Source organism: Phasianus colchicus, chromosome 8 (genome assembly GCF_987193195.1).
Source record: "Phasianus colchicus chromosome 8, bPhaCol1.hap1.1, whole genome shotgun sequence".
NCBI classification, from domain to species: Eukaryota; Metazoa; Chordata; class Aves; order Galliformes; family Phasianidae; genus Phasianus; species Phasianus colchicus.
The window spans coordinates 26623437-26648281 of NC_143443.1; the positions used below are offsets into that span (position 1 = coordinate 26623437).

At 43.9% G+C, this 24845-nt stretch overlaps 2 protein-coding genes across 9 annotated transcripts; one reads left to right on the plus strand and one right to left on the minus strand.

Moving 5' to 3' along the window:
* The first annotated feature begins 5127 nt into the window (after positions 1 to 5127).
* PDCD4 (programmed cell death 4) lies at positions 5128 to 21961 on the plus strand. Of its 7 annotated transcripts, none has more exons than XM_090145501.1 (13): positions 5131 to 5323; positions 8143 to 8279; positions 9401 to 9495; positions 12604 to 12900; positions 13461 to 13555; positions 15196 to 15309; positions 15548 to 15769; positions 16040 to 16137; positions 17491 to 17605; positions 18383 to 18490; positions 19450 to 19560; positions 20014 to 20153; positions 21227 to 21961. In XM_090145501.1, the coding sequence occupies exons 3-13, from the start codon at positions 9456 to 9458 to the stop codon at positions 21285 to 21287; spliced, it is 1401 nt and encodes a 466-aa protein (XP_090001627.1). In that variant the 5' UTR covers positions 5131 to 5323; positions 8143 to 8279; positions 9401 to 9455; the 3' UTR covers positions 21288 to 21961. The 7 variants fall into 7 exon arrangements, with proteins under 7 accessions (XP_031453351.1, XP_090001627.1, XP_031453348.1 ...); XM_031597492.2 differs by having other exon boundaries at positions 5133 to 5323; positions 12601 to 12900; XM_031597491.2 differs by lacking the exon at positions 21227 to 21961 and having other exon boundaries at positions 5128 to 5323; positions 20014 to 20433.
* BBIP1 (BBSome interacting protein 1) lies at positions 20307 to 22922 on the minus strand. Of its 2 annotated transcripts, XR_004167508.2 has the most exons (4): positions 22816 to 22922; positions 22566 to 22738; positions 21842 to 21908; positions 20307 to 20441 (listed from the first exon to the last, which is right to left on the minus strand). XR_004167508.2 is itself a non-coding variant. In XM_031597494.2 (3 exons), exons 1-2 carry the CDS (start codon positions 22919 to 22921, stop codon positions 22578 to 22580), a joined length of 267 nt encoding a protein of 88 aa, XP_031453354.2. In that variant the 5' UTR covers position 22922; the 3' UTR covers positions 20307 to 20441; positions 22566 to 22577. The 2 variants fall into 2 exon arrangements, 1 of the variants encoding a protein (XP_031453354.2); XM_031597494.2 differs by lacking the exon at positions 21842 to 21908.
* Positions 22923 to 24845: the final 1923 nt, after the last annotated feature.

Genomic DNA, 24845 nt, shown 5'->3' on the forward strand with positions numbered 1-24845 from the left:
GCCAGCAGTCAGCCCAAGCCCTGCCCCATTTCCCAAGAAGTTATTTTCCAGTTACTTCTTTTCCCAACTTAAAAAAAAAAAAAAAAAAAATCTCATTAGCCAATGTAATGCAGGATCTCTTAATTCAGTTTCCAATTTTTTAAGTTACACTAGTTTCATATTTTCAAATCTTTCATCCTTGAGGGCTAGGAACATGACTTGTTTATAAATGAAAGCTACAGTTCCCTTGCTTCAAGAAGCTGGGATTTTATGATACAATCCCCAAAGCTCAAAAAGTGTGATAAAATCACAGGAGCTGCCAGCAGTGCACAGAGCCGCCTCTGTTTGGGAAAGGTGTTGGGCTGCAGTGAGCTGCAGGCATCGGCTCCAGCTACTGCTGTGTTAGTGAGTCAAATAGAAAGAACCCCTTGGCTAAGTGCAAGCTCTGCAGGCCTGGCTACAAAGACAACCTCAACTCTTTTTATCTGCAGTGCCGCACAAAACAGCTCCCTTTGTAAAACTCCAGATTAATTTTTATACTGAAAGGCCCCAGAAGGCCCCTGCCACCCTGGCAGACTGCACAGGGGAGAACACTGGACATGCAGAGCACAGGAGGATGCAGGCAGCTACCAGCTGGATGCGTGGCTGTGGCTGCTTGCAGTCTGGGAGCATTTCAGCCAGTATTATTTCAGTAATCTTCCCTTCTCCCTTCTCCTTACTCCTCATCACTGCTTTAATTGTGGCTCCCTGCTGCCTTTCATGTAGTCCCCCTCAGCTTGAATCAGATCCCTATTGTCTGTGTTGTCAACACAGCTGTTTAAATCCCTTCCCCCAAATCCCCATGCTTTCCAGAAAGCTTCTGTCTGCAAGGAGCTCTGAGCTTCTTGCTTTTTGTTGGACCCAGGCTCAGGTCAGATTCCCAGGTGGAGCTGGATGTGGGAGAATCCTGCACTCCCCCAAAGCCTGCTGCTGGTAGCTACATGCTCGTGGCTTCTGCAGCGCTCCAGCCTGAGACCGACAGGCAGCTCAGGGGGAAGCGAATGATGAGCATTATTAAAAATGCTTTGCAATTATACAGCGTCTTTTCATCTGAAGATTTCAAAGCTTCATAGCGCTCATGCAAAGTTACTTATTATCCCTGGCATTTAGCAGAGTCAGGAAATGAAGGGGAGCAACTAAGTGACTTGCCCTAGGTCATGCAGTAAGTCAGCGTCAGAGATGGGAACCCGGCCCTGCGGTGCTGACTGTGCTGTGCCAGGCCTTGTCATGAGGGCACTGGCCTGGGGGGCTCAGGAGGCTGGGGCAGCACTGTTGTGCCAAAATCTGCTCCAAACTACGGGGCCTGTTGTGCCTGAGGCTGTTGCCCAGATCACTGTTACATCGGCAGCAGCCACAGCCTGAAGCACACACTGTGAAGGGCAAGATGTGGTGTGGGCCCTGTCTCCAACACACTCCCTTCAGCCCACTGGACCTTCCTTCATGGGTGTCTTCTCCAGAGCCCCCTGGAGCTGGATGGCCCAGAACAAGTTGCGCAGGAACTGGAGGGGAGCAGGAGTGGTGGTTCTGCTTACATCAGCACTGCACTGACTGCAGCTGTGCTGAGAGGGAGCACCAGGTGCCAAACTTGTGTGCCTTGCAGCAAACGAGTTGAGAAAGCCAAGCCTTTGTACACGGTCCCTTCTCTATCTTCCCATTCCATCCTGGGACTCTGGGGCAGCATGGTGGGACCAAGAAGGAAAGGCTGATGGAGAGAGGAAGAGTGATGAGATAGGTGACTTGAGCTGAGGCTCCAGGCCTTGCAGAAGTAAAATACCACAAAGAACTTTGTGAACTACCACAAAGGGCCACCTACGCAGCTATATTTTAAGGTTAAAATTGATTTCCAAAAGGAGCAGCAAATCTACATCTGCTCTTCTATTCTGTCTTGCTGATATTTACCCTAGAAATATCAGAAATATCTACTTCTGACAAGTTGTGTTTTTTTTGTTTTGTTCTGCTTTTTTAAAATGGAAAACTCAGGATGCTTCTGGCTTTTTAATAATAAACAAAGCTCTGCTTAAAACACTATATCCCTGTGATGAAGACGGGCATTGCTGGTACAGCTTCAGTTTTCCAAGGGACATATTTAAATAAATAACAAGAACTAATCCATTTTATCAGCTGTTCTAGGAGCCTGGGGATTTTCATGTCTCAGTGCTGCTGGGATGAAGCTCCAGGATCAGTGTTCATTATGCATTACCTCACTGGAGATAAAACCCAGCAAAGGGAAAAACTGGAAAGCACAGGCTGCAGTTAAATCAATTTCAAATGTAGAAATGGTATTGAGAATAAGCCGTCATTGCAAGGAGTTATTTTATAAAAGTAAAATAACTGAACAGTCATAAAACCAAGTTAGGCAGTTTGCTCTTCTAAATGGCATTAATGAAAAGGGGAAAACATTTTTCCCAGTTGCATATAGCTGAGGAAAACGGGGAAAGAGGAAAGAGATTGCTCTCCAGTAAGAATAGTATAGAGGTGAATGTACATTAGCTATGTGCAAAATCCAAATTCTTTTAGCTTTCACTAAGGGTGAGGATGTTAATCATGTGACTGCAGATGAGCAAGCTGGTGCGATGGGCAAAGGAAATGTTCACAGGCAGGATAGAAGCAAGTCCCAGGGATCCCTCATGCACTGCAGGCAGAGGAACGGGCTCACCCACATGCCAGAGCTCCTGCAGAACTGGCCCCAGCATCTTCAGCACATCTCTGCAGCCAGGGACCGGAGCAGAGCACACGGCCTGTGCGCACTGAGCAAACCGATGTGGGCAAGAACAGGCATGAACACTGCAGCTTAATGGTGTATGGAAAGCTCCAGCACAAACTGCGACAGAAAGGATAGCTAAAGAAAGGGGGGTGAACAGCATGAGACTAAATGCGTTTACCAAACCTGTTTATCTTTCTTGGGTGAGGAAAAGCATTTACTTAGTGAGAGAATTGGGGTGGATTTAGATTCCACACGGTGCAACATGGAAAGTTCTTAGGAACAGGGAGAAGAGATTTAGGACAAGGTGTAAATGCAGTGAAACTTGCAGTGAGTGGGAGGCTGCCAGCCTAGCAGGAGGCTACTGGGGGCTGTTAGGCACCACTCTTGGGAAGGTGCTTTCTGGAATGAGCCTGGCACAAACACTGGTGGAGAACTGGTGAAAATTGCTGATGACAGAAAATATGAAGTGACCTCAGGTCAAAGGAAGCTTGAAATGTTATACACAGAAAAAAAAAAAAAAACAGCTGCAAGGAGAACAATCAACAGAAAGGGAAGGTCATAGGTCTGAACCTTTTCCTACATGCAAACTGGCAGCTCGTGCTTCGATCACAGAATAACTAAGCTGCCAACACCATGGAAGCATGAGAAAAGCAATGAAATCATAGAACACAATGGGAAAAGTGCATCCCGGGCTGCAGTGAAAACTGGGTGTACCCAAGGAGAGGCTCTCCTGCTTGATTTTGCAACCAGGAGGATTTCTCTCTGTAAATGCATCGTGGAAGTGTCTCCCAGGGAGGGTGAGGAAAGACTTAGTGGTGCTAAAGGCCAGTGCTGGCAAAGAGTAAATGAGCAAAAAGATCCATTAGAAATTTTGATTGCTGCTAACCATCTGATAATCTGGGAGGAACAGCCTCCCAATTGCAGTCATGCATGCAAAGTATTGAATCGCTTTGAGGACAGAATTTGTGAAGTTTATGAAAGGAATTATATCACATGTTGCCGTGATAGGAGACCTGGTGCCCAAAAGTTCCTGCCAGTCCTATGCACATAGGTAAATATTTTGTAAGCTTCTGTCAATATAAGTATGGAGCACGTGATTATACACACACAAAAAGCAGGCACGTGATTTATTAATCACAGTACCTCAGTTTGTCAAATAATAATTACAAGGCAATAACACAGCTTGTTTGTTACAGGTGGCTCCTGAAGATTTTCTCCCACAGTAAACCAGTAAGAAAAAGACAACTATTCTGAAGTATTACACTATTACATGTTTCTGGTTGTTAGCTTGTAAATGAACTCACTATCTGGAACACTTAACAGCCAATCAAATAAACGTTCCATTTCTTTGCACATTTCACAAGTTCAGCCCTTCCCAGTAAAATGTCTTTTCAGAGGCATGATTGTCTTTGTTAAGGCAAGAATAAACAGATGACAAATGTAACACAGAGGAGACGTGCCTGAAACGGTTTTAAAGAGCAAACCCAATTCCAAATTGCCTGACAGGAAGGTGTACACAGAAACACAAAGGGGAAAAGGTTTTTGTGCACTGTCAGAGGCAAGTCCTGGAAAGCCATGGCACAGATAGTCTGTGTTTCATGAGAACGTTTGTCCAAAACCATCTCAACAAGTGACACTTGAGCTTCCACACCCAGACAGATATGACCTGCATTCCCCCTGTTTGCCTATCCTGGGTAGGGGCTGCAGATGCAGGATGCAGCTGCAGCACTGTTGCCAGCTCACGTATAGAGCTGAAGGAGGATGTTCAGAAGCAACTCTAATTAATGAGCATTAAAAAAGCGAAGGCGTGTTTCAGTATCCTTTCAACCTGGAGCTGATGCTGACTGGTGAGGAATGGGATTGCTGTGCTTGCAGTTCATTTGAAGAAGACACCTTGAAGCCAGTGCAGAAGATGCAAATGAAAGTGCAAAGAGGGAAAAGAAACCAGAAGGCCAAGAGACAGGCAAGTGAACAGAGCAGATGGATTTAGCAGACTCGGTATGCTTTAGCTCCCTGCATTATGTGTGGAAATCTATATTCTAACTGTCACTCCAGCAGAATAGACTGTAATGAAACAGACTGCTGAGGTGTCAACATCACAGGTGTTAGGTTTTGAAAACAACCAAAACAGAAAGCAAAACTCTGAAAAAACCCACATTGAGGAGTACAAAGAAAATGCTGGGTGATGTTTTTAAGTAAACACAGCCTCTCTGCTTTTCACTGCTCTCTGGGTGCTGGAGGGCAGATAAACAGTGTGAATCTTGCTGAAGTGGGCTGAGAAGCAAAGGCTGACAGCAGGCGGGTGCAGGGTATGTGTGCCCCCAACCCCGGGCTGGGGGAAGGGTTCTCCACGTGTTTTGGAGAACTGCAGCCAACGGATCCCTCCCCTGGGTGTTCTGGGAGGGCTTGGCCAACATGTGAGAAAGGGAGGGGAGAGTTTGAAAACAACCCAGCCAGCGCTAAGGGAGGAAGAGAGCTGGGAAGTGACCTGCTCGCTTCTCTCCCAGCAGTTTGCTCCAGGTGGGAGGGCAGGAGGGGAAGGAATCCCTGCAGTTCCTGCGTGGCGAGGCACGGCGTGGCACAGTGGAGCTTGCAGTTCAGGTAAACGTGGGCTGCAGGCGGACACACCGCAGCTTGCGTGTTGTGCCAGGAACTGGGTTTGGTTTTGGTTTTGTTTTTTTTTTTCTTTTTCTTTTTTTTCCTGAGTTTGAGTGGTAGATGGGAAAGGGGGGAGTGGGATTCTGCCCTCTTGTTTTTATGGGGATTGAGTGCTGTTCATACAGCCAGGGAGGGAAGCAGGGAAGGAGCAAGCTGCTCTCTACAGCCTGGAGATTAGTATGTAATGGACTGTGTCTTTTTAATATTAAGGTTTTGAGGCAAAAAAAAGGCAAAATGGAGATATCTTTGAGTAGTCTGCTTGATACAACAGGAAGATACAAGTAATCTTGCATGCACATCAGTCCTTTTTCAGGTCGTTGTGTTTTAGAAATCAGAAAGTTTGTACTGTCAAATCTAGACAAGATTTTCAGTGTTTGATAACCAGGCTACTAATAGAGACATGCAGCAGAAGAAAAGAAAAACACGCTGTTCCTTGTCTGGAAAAGTGCTGGTTGGTTCAGGCGTTTTCCTCTTCTTTTGATTTAATCAGATGGCTTTTGGGCTTTTGGAAGTGATCCAGCCTTAAATATTACAAGAAAATCCTCCAGCAATTTTACAGAATGCTTTAAAACTGGTAGTAGCAACGGGCAGGATGCACTGAGGTGTTATTTTGTGGCATCTTCTCTTGTGCGGGTTCCTGTTACTGTATCATCTCTCATTCTGCCATCTCTCCTGGCTGCAGAATCTTTTTCAGTTCCTTTGCTGTCTTGCTGTGGGGAAGCTGAATTCCACGATCTTTGTTAATGGATAGATTCTATTTTCCACGTCTCAGTGATGATGCTGTAGCATCACATGCTAGGCACAAATGTGCAAAGAGAAAATTAGGAATTATTTTTTGATTGATGAGAGAAACAACATCTTTTGAGGCTGCCCCTTATATGAAGAAAGGCTTGTGTGAGCATGCCAAGCTGTCCTGCCTGGAACACGGCTGGAACCCAGAGTTATCACAAACAAGAAAGATTTTCTTTCCGTCGTGTCTGATGGGGGAAGTGTTTATCACTAAAGATACAGCAATCATGCCGCACAGTCCTTTAAAAGATCACTGTTGTTTTGGTTCTTAAACTTCCTTCTGATGATTCATGCCGAGCAGGGCCAATAAGTGAACTCAGCAGCTCTTACACAAGGGAAGTTTGGCTGCAGTTCAGATTTGGGGTAGAAATACATTGGAATAATATTAAAAAAAAACAAAACAAAACAAAAAACAACACACACACACAAAAACAACAAAAGTCAAGTCGTAATGTCGTCATTCCTTCGCTGGCAGCTGAAGAACCCTGTGGCGTTCTGCACTGAGGCAGAATGGCCGCTCAGGGCTCTCAGACGGAACGGCTGACGGAGTTGTTTTAGGAGGGGCTGAGCAGAGGCAGAGCACTTGACAATAAAACAGGCTGTCAGCTGTAATCAGGTGCCCGGCCTTAGGCACTGTGTATAGAATAAAGAGCGTTAGTGCAAACTAATCTGAGGTAGAAAATCTGTGAGGCGGTGGATGGGGACGTTGGTTTGGTTATCAACGCGTGTTAGCAGCTTTTCCTCACAGACCCCACAAAAAGCCGTCGGCTGTGGGCAGCCGTGTTGCTCCTGGGCAGCCCCTGTGACGCCCACACAGAGGAGGAAAGGCCTCAGCCTTCGCCCTCCCCCGTTAGCAACGCGGAGACGAGGTGATACACCAGTTTTCTCGTGATTTTATTCAAAACATAACAAATATTGATTTTTCACAGTAGGAGCACACGCTACTGAGCGGCCAGGCCCTGTGCAAGCAGGCTGGGCAGGCAATGGGTACAGCTGCACAGGGAACCCCGCTGAGACCACCTCCCCCCCCTCTCTCCACACGAGCGGCCCTTCCCGCCCCCACGCCGACGCGGCCGAGATGGTTTCCCCACCCCCCGCCGTCCCTTTCCTTTCCAGCGGGCCGATGCCCCACCCACCCGCCTCTCCTTCTGCCCGCCGATTGGCTGAGGCAGCGGGCGGGAGTCAGCCAATCGGCGGCGCCGCTTTGCTCCGTGTCGCTGGGGGGAAGAAAACAAAAACAAGCAGAAACGGGCGCGCGCGGCCTGGGGGCGGGGCCGGGCCGAGCCGAGCGCGGCCGAGCCGAGCGCAGCCGAACCGAGCCGAGCCGAGCCGAGCCGAGCCGCCGGTGGTAACGGTCCCGCCTCGGCGCGAGGGGGCTCGGCAGGCTGCCCGCCGGGTATCGGGGCCGCGGTGAGGAGCGGCTCCCTGCACCCATCGCTGAGGTAACCCCTCACTCAGGGGGCGGCGGGAGGCCGTGAGGCGGCGCTGGGCCTGCGGCGCGGGGCGGGCCAGCAGCGGTACCTCGGGCGGCCGCAGGCTGTGAGCGCTGTGAGGGCGGTTTGCGCGGGAGGGAGGTGCTGAGCGGCTCCGTGTGGCGTAGCACGGCGAGATATAGACAGATTTTCTCCGTACGGTGATAAAACCGACGTGCTGGAATTGGAGCGGGGCACAGCCCGGGCTGGGAGGTGGCATCGCGGGGCTGAGGGCGGTCGGCATGGCAACGGGGATGGTGGAGCTCGGTTATTCCACGTCCTAGTTACAGACAAAGCGGGGTGCTGCGTCCCTGCGGCACGGCATATGGGGGCTGTGCTGCTGATTGTTATGCTGCCGTACGTGGAGGATTTCGGTTAGGGCTCCGTGGGGAAAAAGCGTGCCTCTGCCTCGAAGGGAGAGAGCCTTGTTACTAACGGTGAATGCCTTCCTCTTGATTGTTATTTAATGCAGGCTTTGTGTTTTGTCTGCTTTTTTACAAGAGGTGGACCAGCAGATGGAACATTCCACTAGGAAGGACAAAACAGGTAATTTACTCCGGTTAGATTGAAGTCTGCTCAAGGAGGCTCGCGGTCAGCAGTGACTGGGAACGCTGGGAACTCCTGAGTGATCAACTGAGGTAAGTTGGGAGCGTATTTACTTAAAAAAAACCGTGGGCTGGGGAGGACTTCGTAGTCCATTAAGTTGTTAACTGTTGAGATAGATGTTGAGAAATAACCAGATCATGAGAGCTCAGCGCTGTGCCCTAAAACGGTTACTTTATTTTCAACGGTCTGGGATGAATCATGAGCAGTTAATGTGGTAGGAAAGTGGGCATGAGAGGGGAAAACAAGGAAAGAAAAGCGGAAGGGAGGGATGTCATTTGGTGTCACAATCTGACGGCTCAACTGTAAGCAGTTTTCAGGGCAGCAAAAGGTAAGAAAGGGAAAGAAGTGCCACTGAATTCTTGTGAGGTGGACACGTGCCGATGATATTTGCAGTGCTACGGGGTGATTAGTGAAAATCTTGCGGGTAAAAAGGTGTGTGGGGATTCATGAGGCTGCATTAATTTTGTGTACGTAAAGATGGATGGTGATCCTTTTCACAGTTACTTGTGGTCATTTGTAGAATAGCAGCTGCTAGGAAGAGAGAGTAACAGGAAAAAGAGAAGTGTTGGGCTGTATCCCTTGCTGATTGGCACAGGAGCATGTGAAAATTTGACAGCTGTACATCGACATAGTGTAAAATATAAAAACTGTGTTCCTGAAGGGAGCAATTAAAAATATCTTGTTTTCTAAAGGTTTGTCTGAACTTGATAAAGTGGTATCATTTTATCACTGTAGTTCAAGCTGGGGACAGTTTGTCTTATGGATGCAATTACAACATTAATGTTGTATGCTTATATAGATACCTGCTCTACAGAAGTGAACAGTCTCGAGTTGATAGAGGTGACTTATCAACTTAAGAAAGCTGCATATGGAGGGTTTTTATCCTAAACGTAATGGCTTTTATCCTGGTTCCACCTTTATAAGCAGCAGAACTGACAAGTGCTAAGACATCAAGGCTTAAATAGACATGTTTAAGGGTGGTGCTTTCTCATGTTACATCTTCTACCTTCTCAGGAATTTTTCAGTGGATACTGGTAGTTAATTATAACTTAAAAAACATTTATTTTTGTGGGTGAAGCCTTTGCAGCTCTTTATTCGTTCAGGAGTTAGTCTAGTGCTTTTTTTCCCCCTAAGATTCTCCATTTTTGTTTAGGCCTTGAAGGGGAAACGTTAAGACTACATTTCATTGCCAGTTCTGTTCAGCAGCTATGGAAATAGAAAAGCAGCATGTTTACGTTAGCACAGTAGGTAAGTAGTGTATTCAGTATTCTTTTTACCTAAAATTGTGTATCTGACCTGAGCTGTTCTCTGTTGTAAATTGCATTTCTTGTTAATTTTTTAATAATACTACTTACGTATATATCTTCATCACATATCTACAGAATTGTAAAGGTACATTTAAGAGGTGCAGGTTCAGCCTTACCTTTCTGTCTAGCTTAAGATTAGAAGAAAGGCTTGGCTAAAGTGAGCTGCAATGGGAAAACATTACTGAATGCATGTTACACTGTCTTGAAATTGATGACTTATATATAAGTCCATATAAGAAGTCCATATAAGAAGTGTTATATTATGCTTAGTCCAATTACTGCAATTTCAAGTTGTGATGGTCTGCACCGACCTTTTTATACCAATAAGTTTTTGTAGGTTTTAAATGATTTTTAGAAAGAAATACATATAGGTTAAGATGATATGTGACACAGCTGAAGTTGCATCATTCTTGCTAATAACTCCTATTTTAAACCAGAAGTAGTTCACTGTAGTAGGTTGCTTTTCAGCATTTTAGGATTACATTTGGGTGGTAGAGAAGAAGCTGTGAGATCTGAACTGATCTAATTTGGTCAAATGAAGCTTGTGGGTAGGGAAGTACTTGCTGAGTGTTCTTTTTGGTACTTCTTGCTGCATAGTACCACAGATTTTAACTGGCTGAATAGCAGATTAACAAGAACAATTTGGATAACTTTTTAATATGTGGCAAGCAAAACCTTAAAGTGTACAGGACATGTTGTTGTTTGTATGTCTGTGTAGATGATATGAGGCCACAATGAGAAGTTGAAAAAATACACATCATTTGACGTATACATTTTATAAAAAATGATTTTTTAAAAACGGAAGTATTCCAAATTAGTATAAGTTTAATCTGTTTTCTCCAGAGTAATGAGGTAACTAATAGTGGAGGGGCAGTAGGTCACAGTGTTGTGGAGAAAGAGGCTGCAGCTCCAAGTTGGATACTGCTATATAATAATAAATACAATACAGTGTGCAATTCTAAGTCGCATAGGCTGCAGAGGATTTCATTTAGTCTCAAACCTGAGAACAGGAGGGTGTGTGGAGACTGTGGTGTAGCCTCACTTTTTTCCTTAGGAGTCAGAGCAGGGAGTGACTTGTTTTCATTAATTGGTGGCCATTTCCTTTGAAAACTGAGGGAGAATGAAGTGATCAGTGAAGCGTGGGGTCTAACCTGGAGAAACAAATGGGAGGCTGGGCTGGGTTTAGAGTTCAGTTATCTGAGATGAGCTGGTTCTGAGGAGGGCTCCCTGGGGAATTCACAGAAGGAAACCTGTTCTCTTCAGTTTTGCTTTTTTGCCCTGTGCTAGCTTTATGCAAATCTGTCATTGTAGTATTAAAATATTAGACAAACTGAGAATGCTTGTTTTTCTGTACAGGGTGCATGGTTTTTCTCTTTTTAGCTTGCTGCAAGCTTAAAGGGAATACTTTTGTGGGAGTAGAAACTTATACAGGAGTGCCTGCATTACTGTTCAGCTATAGCATTCATAGCTGTGTACTCCTGAATGGTTGTTCTTTGATCATGAAGGAGGCAGTTGCATCACACTGTCATAATTTTGTAGTGCAGTATCCTCTTTGATATGGATATGCACTTTGAGGTTAGAAATATTTTATTAGTGTACTTTGCTTTCAAAACCCATTTTCGTGAGCCTGTTTTGAAATGAGAAAATACAATTCTGGAGCTATTGTCAAGTGGACATTTTTAATTAGAATAGATTGGAATGGTAAAGTAATATATTCAGCTATGTTCAAATCGCAGTTTAAAATATTCTCCATATTGTGGGTTTATGGCTGTGAATGTTTCTGTGAAGCAGGTTTGGCATAGCTGGAAAAGCAGCTCCTGTATGCCTCATCAGTGTGCATCCTTGGGCTGTGGCTGGAAGTTGTATCTGTGAGTCTCCTGATTGCAAGAAAAGGAGGCTGCGTAACAGAGCTTAGGTTGTTGCCTTTGTGTGTGTCCTTTAATTCACAAGGAGTTTCGGAGTGCTAACTGGAATATAAAGCAGGTCCTCAATTGCTTTTCTTTATTATTATGTGTTATTCATCTTCATGAGTTGAGGAAGATGAAGAAATTACATAGACTTTGGCACTTAAAACATTCTACTGATCCATAGAGTTCACGTGGGAAGATTCTTTGTGAAATAAGACCTTAATACACGTATAAAATTTGGATCTGATTTCACGAAGGAGTGACGTTATTGCACTTCTTAGTGCTCTGAAACATTTACGGGTGTTGTAAGAAAACTTTCTCATTTTACAGAGGGTTTTTTAAAAGGAGACCAAGCTAGTTAGTTAACAGTTACATATGACTGCAGTGAGGAATAAACTCACTGCAATCATATGTCTAAAGTGGTGACTTTTAGAAACAGTCTTGACTTAGCAGACAATAAGGAACAATCCCTAGGGAAGTGAGATCATGTTGTTTCAGAACATTTATTCTGAGTCTTTGTTTTCAAACTCTCTAAGTTTTGTATTAAACTGCTTTTTTTTCTTTCTTCAAAAACAGAAATTAAAGCAGTCTTGTACACATGCTCTTGTGTGTCTAAGTCATTGATTTTCCAGATGGTGAGCTATGTTTGAAGTTCCTCGAATGAGATGAATGTTGGTTGATGATTTAGGAAATTAATTAAAAAGTCACTACGGTGACTATTCAGTTAATGGCATTGAGTTATTACAAAATTCACTGCATTGACAGTTGTTTTTTTCCAAGACAAGCACTGAGTGGGTGGAGCGATAACCAGTCACATAGATCTTATGCACTGTGGAATTCTGATAAATTGTTTAACAAGGGTGGAGTTTTCTGTGGTTTACCTATTTATAAATGGTTTATTCGTTTGCTTTCCAACTATTAACATAAGCTCTGTTTAGATTGTGGGTAGTATGTGTAGGGGGATAAGGAACTCCTTATTACTCTGATGTGTAGACACATCTAAATAGAATGTCACCATTTATCTGTTGGAAGTAAGAGTACTATATAATGTAATCCATTTTAAATGCAGTGTGCTCTGGTATTTTAACATAAAACAGTTCAAAACAATAACAGATTTTTCACTTTGTTTTCTTTTTAAGAAGTGGAGAATCTGAGTGATGCTCTGTTCTCCGGTGATGAAGAAAATGGTGGGTCTGAGGAAAGAAAGACTGAAATCAATGGCAATTGGATTCCTGCAACTTCAATTACTGAAGCCAAAATAAATGCTAAAGCAAAGAGGCGGTTGAGGAAGAATTCTTCTAGAGATTCTGGGAGAGGAGACTCTGTTAGTGAGAATGGAGAGACGCAGAAGGCTGGGCTGGTTGTACCAACAAGCCCGAAGGGGAAAGTCCTGGACAGGCGCTCCCGGTCTGGGAAAGGAAGAGGTCTTCCAAAGAAAGGTTGGTGTAGTTTAGTGATGAGAGTACCATGATAAAGATTCTGTCCAGAATGTAATGGTGGTGTTTTTATTGAGAATTGTGTTCACAACGCACAGTCTTTGTGCAGGCACTTGGTTCTTTGTTAGGTGGTGGCAATAGGAGTTAATAGTAGGTGGAATCTTAACAGGAAAAAATTGTGTGTACTGTTAAATAATGTCAGACTTCAAGTATCTTTTATTAGTAAATTGAATACACAGGCTTGAACTGCTGTGGTCAAGTGGTTCACAGAATTGTTACCAATGTAAACTGAAGGCTTGACTATATTTACAAGTACAGTTGTTTCAACCTTCAGTAATTCTTGTGCACTTCTGTGCACACTGCTTTTAATATCTTAGTGGAAAGTAATGAAAAGACTGGTTGCTTAATGTGTCATACAGATGCTTCTGCCATTTTCAGCATATGTTGCCAGAGTCAATGGCTACAAGCACACCTGTGAGTGAAAGAATGTTGGGTTGTGTTCAAAGTCTTGTTTGTAAACTGTCTGTCCTTGCTTAGTTTCTCACTGTTCTGTGTTTTGCCAGGTGGAGCAGGTGGTAAAGGAGTCTGGGGAACACCAGGTCAAGTGTATGATGTGGAAGAAGTAGATATTAAGGATCCTAATTACGATGATGACCAGGTAGGCAAACAAACTTCTTTGCTCAGTGCTTGTTTTGATTTTATATTAATTAAAATTACTGTGATGCTCATATTAATAAATGCTTAACCTCACAAGTTATATGGATATTTGACTGGCTGGTTTAAGTACTCGTTTTTTGTTTGTTTGAAAATGGATTATTGACTTAAAGAAGACTGATGTAGAAGTGTTGCAGTATTTAGCATGCACAGGTCTTACACCCAAGCCCTCCTTCTGTGCCTGACTAGACAGTGTGTTTTTCCCAGGTGTGTTCTTCCCTTGCTGGTTCTCAAGGAGATGAATGTTGCAGTGCTGCTCCGAGTTGCAAGCAGGCACTGTGTTAGAGTGCAACACAGACCTGCAGTTGAGAATTTAGCTCATGATGTTATCTTCTAGGGATTTCTCTCTTCTTTGTATCCCCAACACTGCGGATACAATATCTTGTATCTTCTTGCTACAAACACTTACAAGTAGTGTGAAGTTGAGGACCTGGATTTTCTGTTTATTTACACATATTTATTTAGGATATGTTGTGGAAGATTCTGCTTTACAGCTGTGTTATCAACACCAACAAAAAGAAAGCAATTTCCTCAACAAATTTTTTATCAGATTAAATCTCTGAGATTACAGGCACAGATTATTGATGTCTCTGTGACAGATGTATTTGTGAGACTGTAAATAAAGCCCGTGTAACAGCAGCAGAGTGATGGTGGTGTCCTTTGAGCTGCAGCTTTTTATCGTAGCCATAGCTGCTGAGATGATGCTCTGTGGCTATGTTAGAATCACTTCTTCCACCAATTCATCACAGATCAGCAGATAGCTATTGAAAATGAAGTTGATGATTGCATAAAATAAATTTGTATGAAAATTGAGAAGTGCAATAAACTCCTGCTTAGCTTTTCTCAGATTGTAAACAAAGTGATATGATAGAAGAATAGGCTTTTGGACTTGTACTGTAATTCTTGGTCCTAGAACGTTTCTTTTCTATAAGTATTAGTTGGAAATTTCTTTGAAACTGCAGCAATCTGTAATATTGCTCTGAATGTTTGGTAGTCTGTGAGGAACTGAATCATGGTGGGGAGTCTTGACAGTGCTAGAACTCTTCAGGACCAGTTGCTGCATAAGATTTTCCTCTAAAGAAATTGCTTGGCTTACAGATGTTCTGGAAGTGCTTTTCTCTGTCTGGCAGATCTGTACATGCTGTCACCTGTCTGATCACGAAGGCCCTCTATGGAAGAGGGCAAACAAGCAGGCTTGCTGGCAGGGACAGAAGTGTCAGTTGCAGGGAGGGTTGCTAAAAGTTTAATCTTGTGGAACTGATAACTCTGCGGGGCTGGGGTAGGAGTTTCTGTCACCCTCCCTTGAGTACCAGGGTACTTGATTCTGTGTTCATATGGTGTCAGAAGAATGCTAGGAACAGAGTGTGGAGTATTTACTGTCATTTAATGGTGAATTCAGTTAACACTAAACTCAAGAAGTATGACATTTAGCAGCATTGTCCACACTTCAACCATGGAGACATAATCTGATATTTTCTGGTGGAATGCTGACAATGAGAATTAAAGCATTAGAGGTGTAGATTGTGTTTTGTTGCTGTTAGCACTTTATAAAAGTCTTTATGTTTTTGTTTCCTTTTGAAATAGGAGAATTGTGTCTATGAAACAGTAGTTTTACCTCTGGATGAAAGAGCATTTGAAAAAACCTTAACACCGATCATACAGGAATATTTTGAACATGGAGATACTAATGAGGTTTCGGTATGTCGTGTGCTTTACACTTATTTCAGGGGGCAAGCTTATAGTGCACAAGTGAATCCCAAGCGCTGGCTGTAAATAAGTGTTTGCCAGAAAAGTGCATAGGAATACCATAGCAGTTAATTCATTACATAGGTAAAAGCATATATGTAACTGTGGAAATACTTGTTAATAAGGTACATTTCTGTAATGTTAAAATGGTGAGATCTTAATCTGTTTTGTTTCACAAATTTTATTTTAGGAGATGCTGAAGGATTTAAACCTTGGTGAAATGAAATACAGTGTGCCAGTGCTGGCTGTTTCCTTGGCACTAGAGGGGAAGGCCAGTCACAGGGAGATGACATCTAAGCTTATCTCTGACCTTTGTGGGACAGTAGTAAGCAAAACTGATGTGGAAAAATCATTTGACAGGCTGCTTAAAGATCTCCCTGAATTGGTGTTGGATTCTCCCAGGGCACCACAGGTATATTGGCAAATTTTTATGTTGGTCGTCGAGAATTTTTCTTTTTAAATTGTGCCTAAAATTAATCAAGCAAAATGAAGTAAGACTATATTTTGAAAAATAGCTATGGAGAGTCTTCCAGTTTGTAATCTCTGTATCCAGTTTCCCAAGCTATGCTTTTACTTTGAGATAAAAATAAATAAAATCTGAAAACCAAGCATATTATATTTGTCTGCTTAAAACTGTTTTCAGATTCAACCTTTACTTAAAAATGCTTCTGCTTTGTTGTAGTTGGTGGGCCAGTTTATTGCTAGAGCTGTTGGAGATGGGATTTTGAGCAGTACTTACATAGATGGCTACAAAGGCACTGTGGATTGCATCCAAGCTCGGTAAGTTTCTTGCAGTCTGTAGCTGTGGTTTTTCTATTTCAAATGCCTGAGAAAATCAGGAATTTGGGTCCTGGGGACAAACCATTTGGTTCTCAGAGTTCATTTCTAATTTCAAGAGATCAAAAACGCGCAGTCTGCAATAACAACAAAACCCAGATTTGCTCAGGTCAGCTAAGAAACGCTGGAAGTGCCTTAGAAACATTGATACGTTTTAGATCAGTTTGTCGGGTTTGTTGTCCCACTTAAGTTTGAATGGGGAGCCTGAGCTGAAACAAGAAGTGGTTATAAAAGGTTTTGTCTTTAGGAAAAGTTTTAATGTTACTAATGAGTCATAGTGTCAGGACAGCTCTTTAAAGATGTTGTGAAATACACAAGGGATGAAATGCTTTGCCTCATAAAGGTTTCAAGTTTGTGCAGTATGTTTTCCTAGAATGTGGAACTTTATTCATCAATAAATATTTTCATTTCAAGGGTGAGATATTTCAAGGAACATCAGAGAGAAGAGACATTGTAATAATTAGCCATGTTTTTTTATTGTTTGTTCTCCCATAAGTGTTTCAGACTTGGATAATGGAGTGCTGAACTCCTAAAACTTATAAAAGTTCCATTTGTTATGATTAAAGCTGCATTCTTCTAGGAAGAAGGCCAGTGCTGAGCTGCCAAATTTGGGGGTTAAAGTTGTGAAAATTGGTAGTCTGTTACACAAGTTTCTCTTGTGGTATGAAGGATTTTAGCCTGCATATTACACATCTGGGATGTTTTGCTGCCACTGCAATTTTTTGGCCAGTCTTTGTTGCCTGTTAAATCTCAGTGAATAGCTGTTTTTTCACTAACATTAATGTGAGCGTTGGGAGATAACTGGTCCTTCTTTAGCTGTATAGTGCTTAACTGGATCTGCCATTTCTTCTCTTTCTCACCTACTTTAGTTTTCTCATCTCTTTGCAACTATGTATTTGCCTTCTGAAGTGCTGTTTTGGCTTGAACTCTAAAGTTTCACAATTTTTTAGCTAGCAAATTTATTTCAGCACAAAAGTCACTTCTATTTTGAGATGTACCTGCCAAGTTGCATCCTTGGAGCAGTCCAGCTACAATTCATCTCTGGAAAAGAAACTGCTCTTTCCCTTGAGAGCACTTCAGGTTCTGCATTGATGATTCAAACCTACTGCCTTTGCAGGATTCTTCCCTGTCCTGAGTTCAGTATAACCGAGAGTGTAAAGGTGGCGTAACCTCTTCCCAGTCAGAATCACTTTGACTGAAGAGAAGTGATAGATGTGGTGGGGGGTTGCTGTGGGTCTTACAGGTGTATTTCAGTGAAGTTTCCTAACTTCCTAAAACACCACTTTTACTTTCTAGAGCTGCACTGGACCGAGCTACCGTGTTGCTGAGTGTGACAAAGGGTGGAAATCGCATAGACAACGTGTGGGGCTCAGGAGGTGGCCAGCAGTCTGTGAAACACCTTGTTAAAGAGGTAGCTGACTTCTACAAGTCTCTTCTCTCCAGAGTTTACTCTTTAAGCTTATCTTGTTTGGGATGGAGCAGAGAAATACGCATATCCTGCAGCTAAATGATGTTTGGTGTCACTTTTTAAAAAATGTTCTTATTTCAGTTTGTTTTATACAAAGTAGGTTTTGAAAATTGATGATCATTTTGTAGGTGGACGTCGCTATCCTTATGATCAGTGGTGGAAACATACTGGTTCATATTCTGCATTGCAAGTGCACAGCTATTCTTGCTTCAAGCTAAACTTCAAGCACTTAACTGTTAGAGTTTATAGTACAAAATGGTGAAGTAATATTAGATCACAAAATAAGTTTATTTTTTTATGTCAGTGACTAAAAGCACAGCAATAACTTGAAAGTAAAAGAGACTGATAGGATTGTGAAAACTTAGAGATTTGTGCTATGAAGTAGGCAGAAGTTTAAAATAGTCATGATGTAATCTTATGTTGTGAGTGTAGCAGATGATAAAGAGTTCAGGCATTAAGATAAACTGACAGTCATCACCTGCAGCAAAGTTTTTAGTGCTAGCACATCTGTATTATGCTACAGAGAGAGGTATTTGGCTTGCATTGTGTTTCAGGTTGCTGTTCATGTCTCAATTTAATTACAGTTAGTAGAACTCTAGCTGCAGGTTTCAGGAGATGGCTTGCTACTAGGTTGATCACAGATCACCAAAAGAGTTGACAGCTTTTAAATCTTGTATCTAACTAGTGATGGATTTTTTTGCTTGTTTTAAAATGCAATAGATTGATATGCTGCTGAAAGAGTACTTGCTTTCTGGAGACCTGCTGGAAGCTGAACGTTGCCTTCAGGAACTGGAAGTACCCCATTTTCACCATGAACTTGTATATGAAGTAAGGAGAAATGAGTCCCTTTAATGACTGCCAGTAACACCAACAGGTTTTGTTTTGATGTGGGTATGCATGCAACTGGAATCTGAAGTTTTGATGTTATTTAAATAACTGAATTATTTCATGTAAAGTTAATAGTTTATGTGCTCACTTGTGTGTATGTTGTGCAAGAAGCTGCTGGTCCCTCTGGGAAGATCCAGAATTACATTTTGTTTGTTGGGTTCAGACAGATATCTGACAAATAAGAGCCTCACTTACTTTCTGCTGAGGAATACCAGCAAAATTCCCAGGTTGTATTGGATTTTATTTCCTTTTAAATACACATTACAACAGATTTCAGACATCTGGCTGTACTAACAGGTGTTACCTGTTCTTGTTAAGTTATAGTTTCCTTTTCAGTGTGGAAATGTTCCACCTTATTACATCTGTAGAAGGCTGAGATAATTCAGAACCACAGTATATGAGAAAGAACTCTGCTGTATCTAGTAGTTGAAATGGTTGTTTACCAAGAAAGCCAAACACTCAAAGTCTATAAAATTATCTTTTCAATAAATTGACTCCTTATTTTAGGATAGAAAACAGACACCTTTTGTTGATGGGGTTTGTGTACATTTTAAACTTAGGAGTTCTTTTTCTAAAATCCTAGATACAAAATTAATTGCCATCAGTGCTGCAGCAACCATGCAGATACCGCTATGTACCCCTCAAACTAGGCAGTACTCTTTACTGTCTAGTCCTTTCTCTTTTTTCATACCTTTTATCTTCATGCAAATAACTTTTTATCAGGCTTTCCTTTCAAATAATAATATCCTGGAATTGAGACTGCTTGTAGCAAATGGACTTGTCTCCCACAAAACACACATTATTACATTCACTCTTTTCTGCACTTTAGTATGCTTACACAACATGTACTCAAACCACTATTTTCTTTTTAGTTAAAAACCTTGCATGGTTTGTTTTAGGCAATTGTGATGGTTTTGGAGTCAACTGGAGAAAAGACCTTTAAAATGATGCTGGATTTGCTGAAATCTCTCTCGAGGTCTTCTGTCATTACTATGGACCAAATGAAAAGAGTAAGTATGGCATTTAAAGAATGCTGGGCAAGATCTTCAAGTAGCTTCTATTTTCTTTTAAATGCTATTTGTAATTTATTGCATCTCTCATTGAGATCTGTGGCCTTCACTATCTACAGGACAGAGCAATTAATCCTTCTTCCTTCTGTTACTAGCAGCTAGGCTATAATATGCAGTCTGTACTGTCTGGATTTCTGACTTTTTAAGAAACTGAAATACTCAGCTGGTGTATTCATATAGATATGTTGTTGTGTAACACCAGCTCTTGGAACTGGCTGGTATTACTCCTTGCTTTGCCACTAATTTGCAGGTATTCTGCTTTCAGTTTGTTGAAACTGCTTAAAGAATACATGAAATTGCATTAAAAAGAAGTCATCTTCTGAGTGCAAAAAGATGTTTAGGAAATTGTAATTCTAGAACAACCAAATCATTATTTGCATTCTTAAACTACAGGGCTATGAACGAGTTTACTGTGAAATCCCAGACATTAACCTGGATGTGCCACACTCCTATTCTGTGCTTGAGAGGTTTGTAGAGGAATGCTTTCAGGCTGGAATAATCTCCAAACCACTGAGAGACGTCTGTCCTTCAAGGTACTTGTTTTATTACAAAGAGGTGCTGGCGCTCAGTTTGAAAGCAGGATCTTGTAACCTGGGTATGACAGGCCGGTACAGAAACTAGGGAAGGTGGAGGAACAAAAAGAGCAGGGTGGATACATATCTGAAGGAAGTCAGCCTCTGCTGGAAGCCCCAGCAGAGTGCCTGTGTGCTGCAGCAGATGAAGGCCTGCCTCTCCTCTCAGTTTTGCTCATTTGCTTGGCAGAGATCAGTGCAGTACTGAGCTGGAAGATTGAGGAGTTTTAACGATCCATGCAGACAAACCTGGAGGGGAAAAAAAAACACGTTTTAAAACAGTTTAAACATTGTAAACTGAATTAATAGAGTTCCAAGATTAGACAACCAATTGTAATGTTTTTGTCAAAAAGCTACAAGGCATTTATGTGGCAAAAGCTCTACATACCTGATTTAAAAAAACAAAAAAGACAACCATGAGATGCACATATATTGTAGTGTTCTCTGTTTTATTATTGTTTTACTGTAGCTAATCAGCATTCTGTATTTTCAATCAGAATACAACCTGTAAATTTCATTTCCTATGGGGAATTTGTAAAAGTAAAAAGTATGGGGAATTTGGTGCTGAAACTATACGTGATTTCATGCATCAGAAATACTGTCAGATATTTCCTAGTTTGTCTGTATCTCAATATCAACTTGCACGTGGGTTTGTTAGGGCTGAAAGTTGTTGCTGCGACAAAAGCTGGATTATACTGCAACTCTCATCAATATACTGAGGCGTTGTGAGCTTGTTTCAGTTTGGGGTAGAAAAATGTCATTTGTAGGCTTTCAAGTTAGCAGCTTTTGGAAGTGTGAATGGTAATGTTCAATGTTAAAAGGTAAGGAAAGTAGAAATTTGAAAAGCCTAATAACCTTAGATGTAGGATTCAGATGCTTTAATTTACTAGTAATCAAGAATGTCATTTTGCTCAATCTCACACACCCCACATTTTACTCCCAAGACCAAGAGAAGATTCTTCACAATGACAGATGAACAAAGAAGTGATGCTTCTGTAAACTTGCTGAAAATATACTTTCTACTTTTTCTACAGGGGCAGGAAGCGTTTTGTGAGTGAAGGAGATGGAGGCCAGCTTAAACTGGAAAGCTACTGAATGTTGGAACCAACTGCTGAAGCCTTAGAAGTTGAAAGGGAGAAAAGATAGGTATCTATATATATATACATACAAACACACAGGCCTTTTTGGCATGTGTGCATGTATGTATGTATATGCATATATTATATACCAAATTTCTAAGAGTTGCTTAGCACAGTTCATATTTTTTTAAGAGCACATGTTTTGGGTACAGATCATTTTTTTTAAATAGTTTTATAAATTTCAGAAAGAAAAGTTCTTTCTTTGGGCATCCAGTAGACCAACTGGCCACTCTGTTGTGGTGCCTTCAGATAAGCTATCTTTTTGTAAGTGCCATGTTTATGACCTATCATTCCATGTTTGCATCCACGTCTGACTGCCGCTGTTTCTTTCAAGGACAGTGTTTTCATTGTAAAATCCCCGATTTATACGAGCTTTTAGAAGGGTCAGGTTAAGCTGCTGTGATTCCCTTCGTTGCTGCTGCTGAAATACTGTGCTTTGGGAGGAAAAATAGCTGTTTCTTTGTCTTAAAGAGCCCAAGAAAAGAGAGCTGGGTCATTGGACAAGTTCACCTGTTCCACTGGTCGGTTTTAGATGTTCCAGCCAGCACGTACCAAACCGGTCCTTTTTTCTATGTAACTGGAAAAGTGAAAAATTCTGGTAAAAACATATTAAAAATATTTTTTTGTGAAGCTCTCCTTCCTGCCTTTTGCTTTTACGCTGTTCCAATCTCTGAAGCACGTGCACTGTGCAGCACTTCTCTCACCAACCTTCTGTATTACAATAGATACTGAGTGAGTACAGAATGATGGACAGTCCTGAAGGGGACCCACAAGGCGTGAGCCCAACTGCTGGCTCCGCACGCGATCACGCCACATTCAAGCCGTGTTTGTAAGAGCAGCTCGGTGCCGTGCCCGCTGCCTTGGGGGCAGAACCTCTCTACCCGCCCCTGCCCGGCCGCAGCTCCGTGCCGTTCCCTGCAGCTCCGTTGCTGCCGTCGCAGAGCAGCAGAGCTCAGCGCTGCCCCTCCGCTCCCTGGGAGCCGCAGGAGGCTGAAATAATTAAACTAACGGTACGAATGTTACGGCGCGGAATTAACAAGCCTTTTATCACGGTGCCGCCGTTCCCTCTCAGCGCTGCACCGCAGCCTCAGGCGCTCGACCCGCTGAAGCCGCCGGGGCGCAGCTGCGGCTCTGCGGGAGGAAAGCCGCCGCCTCGGGCCGCGCGTGGCCGGTCGCAGTGCAACCGTGAGGGAAGAGCGAGACGAAAGGAGGCTCCGGGCCGCTCGGCCGGTACCTGGCTCCCCTCCTAGGGCTGCGGCTGGGGGCCCGCAGTGCCCTCGGGCGGCCGCGACGCCTCCATGGCCGCGCGCTGCAGCTGCTCCAGCTTCTCCAGCGACACCGATTTGAGGGGCAGCACCTTTGGCTTGCACAGCACCATGCCGGCCGCGTCTTCCACGGACAGCTGCCCTGTGAAGGAGACAGAGCAGCGCGCGTCAGCCGCCTCGCGGTGGTGCCCGTGGCCGCGTCCCGCCCGCCGGCCGTACCTTGTTTGGGCAGCACCTCCCGGAACGCGCCCTTCCCCTCCGGCATGGCGCCTTCCAGCCGCACGCGCATGCGCCGGGCTGCCCAGAAAGCCGCAAATCCCGGCATGCGTCGCGCCCGCACGCACTGCATGCTGGGGGTTGTAGTCCTTATGGGGGGAGAAAGGCGTCGGCCGCCCATCTCCGCGGTGGGCACTGAGGGAAGCAGCTGGTTCTGCAGCGCGGTGCCATGCCGGCTGCTGTCGGGGCACGCCGGCTCGGCTGCGGCCGGCCTGCATGAATGCGTGCAGCTGGCGTGGCCGCGAGGCGCGGGGATCGCTGCTTTTCATAAGAACCCAGCGGGTACCGACCGACAGGTGGGCTCTGCCCGGTCTGACGCGTTCCCGAGCTCGTCTCCGGGCAGCGCCGCGGGGTTCGCGGGGTGGATCACCCTGCTGGTTAGAAGGTAAACGCCGGTAAAAGCCTCGAAGGTTCAGGGCATAAATGCAGCCAAACCGGCCCGGCCGGTGCGCCGGGATCCCCCGCAGAGCGCGGATTTGCATTTCCGAGGATCCGTCCCGCTGCCGTGCAGCAGCTCGGCGCAGAGCCGTGTGCGGAGCCGCCTGCGGCACGGGGCGGTGCGGGTAGGTTCGGCTCGCAGCCCTCGGGACGGGCCCGGCCTGCCTTCCGGAGCTGCTGGACCCCAGCAGCTCTCGCCAGTGAGGTTACCCGTGTTCCCGCACGTGCTGTTTGTGTTGGCCGTGGGTTACCTTGAGGGTCTGCAGGTAACGAAGTTTTTGCAATGAGGGCGGTGAGGCAGCGGCACACGTTGCCCGGAGAGGCGGTGTGTCCCATCCCTGCAGACAGCCGGGGTCGGGCTGGATGGGGCTCTGAGCGCTGATGGAGCTGTAGGTGTCCCTGTTCAAGCAGGGGGCTGGGCCAGATGGCCTTTAAAGCTCCCTACCAAATCCAGCTTCTTAGGATTCTGTGATGATTTCTGTGCTGGCCATGTGCTTCCCTCTGCTGTCTGCTATGGAACCTAAGGCACTCTAGGGTCCACGGTAAGATCTGGGATAAACCTTTAACTTCCAGTAAGCAGCACCTCTCTGACAGTTATTTAAAGCCTGCCTGCATTGTTCCAGAACTATTTCCTTTTTCCTCTGAGGCAACCTATGGTAGGAAACTGACGGTCCCTCAGGTAGCCAGCTTCCACTTCTCTTGAAGTCTTGCCTGCTCGTTGCATTTGGGGCCAGCAGAGCAACCTGCAGAGGCTGAAAATGGGTCCCCGACTTCCTGCCTTTTGTGGAGTCAGCCAAAGATAACACTTTTGGTTTGGTTTCAGATGGCCCAGAAGCGGGCCTGCTTCTGCTGTGATTCCACTTGCATTCCACTTGCAGGTCAAAAGATTGGCATTGGCAAGACTGTAAAATGGATGTGCTTGCTTTGGACATCCTTGTGTACCCTTTGAAGTAAGTGCACAGAAGTGTTCTCACTGATTTCAGTGGGAAAAGCAGTTTCTCTGGTGTGCTAGCTGGCGTGCTAATTAGTATTTCCTACTGATTGGAAGGGAAAGGACGAGGGACTGGGGTTTGATTTATGAAGACTGTGAATGTTTGCAGACCAGAATGTTTTGCACATTACATATAATTTGCAGATCAGTGACTTGGTAGTTTGTTTTAACTGATCCAACATCTTAACTCTGGTTAAAAATGAATGGAAAAGACAGCCTGTTACGAATGAAAATTGTGTGCTGTGAAACCAAGTTACTCCTGTGGTAACAAATATGGTCTGCGGAGAAACAGAAAATGAACTGAAAGCAAGACGTTGAAATCAAAGTGTGGGATAGGTTTTTTGACGTTGTGGATGACCATGAGGATCGGCATCTGTAGCAACCAGAGCCCATCTCAGTCATGCAAGGAGTCGCTGTGTAAATGCAGTTTTCCTGCCAACGAGGTTTGTTTGCTTGGTGATAAGAAACAATGGTCAACTCGATGTGCTACTTAAGCATTTTAATGCTTGAGAAGAGGAATCGAGATTTGTGCTAAACCTATTTT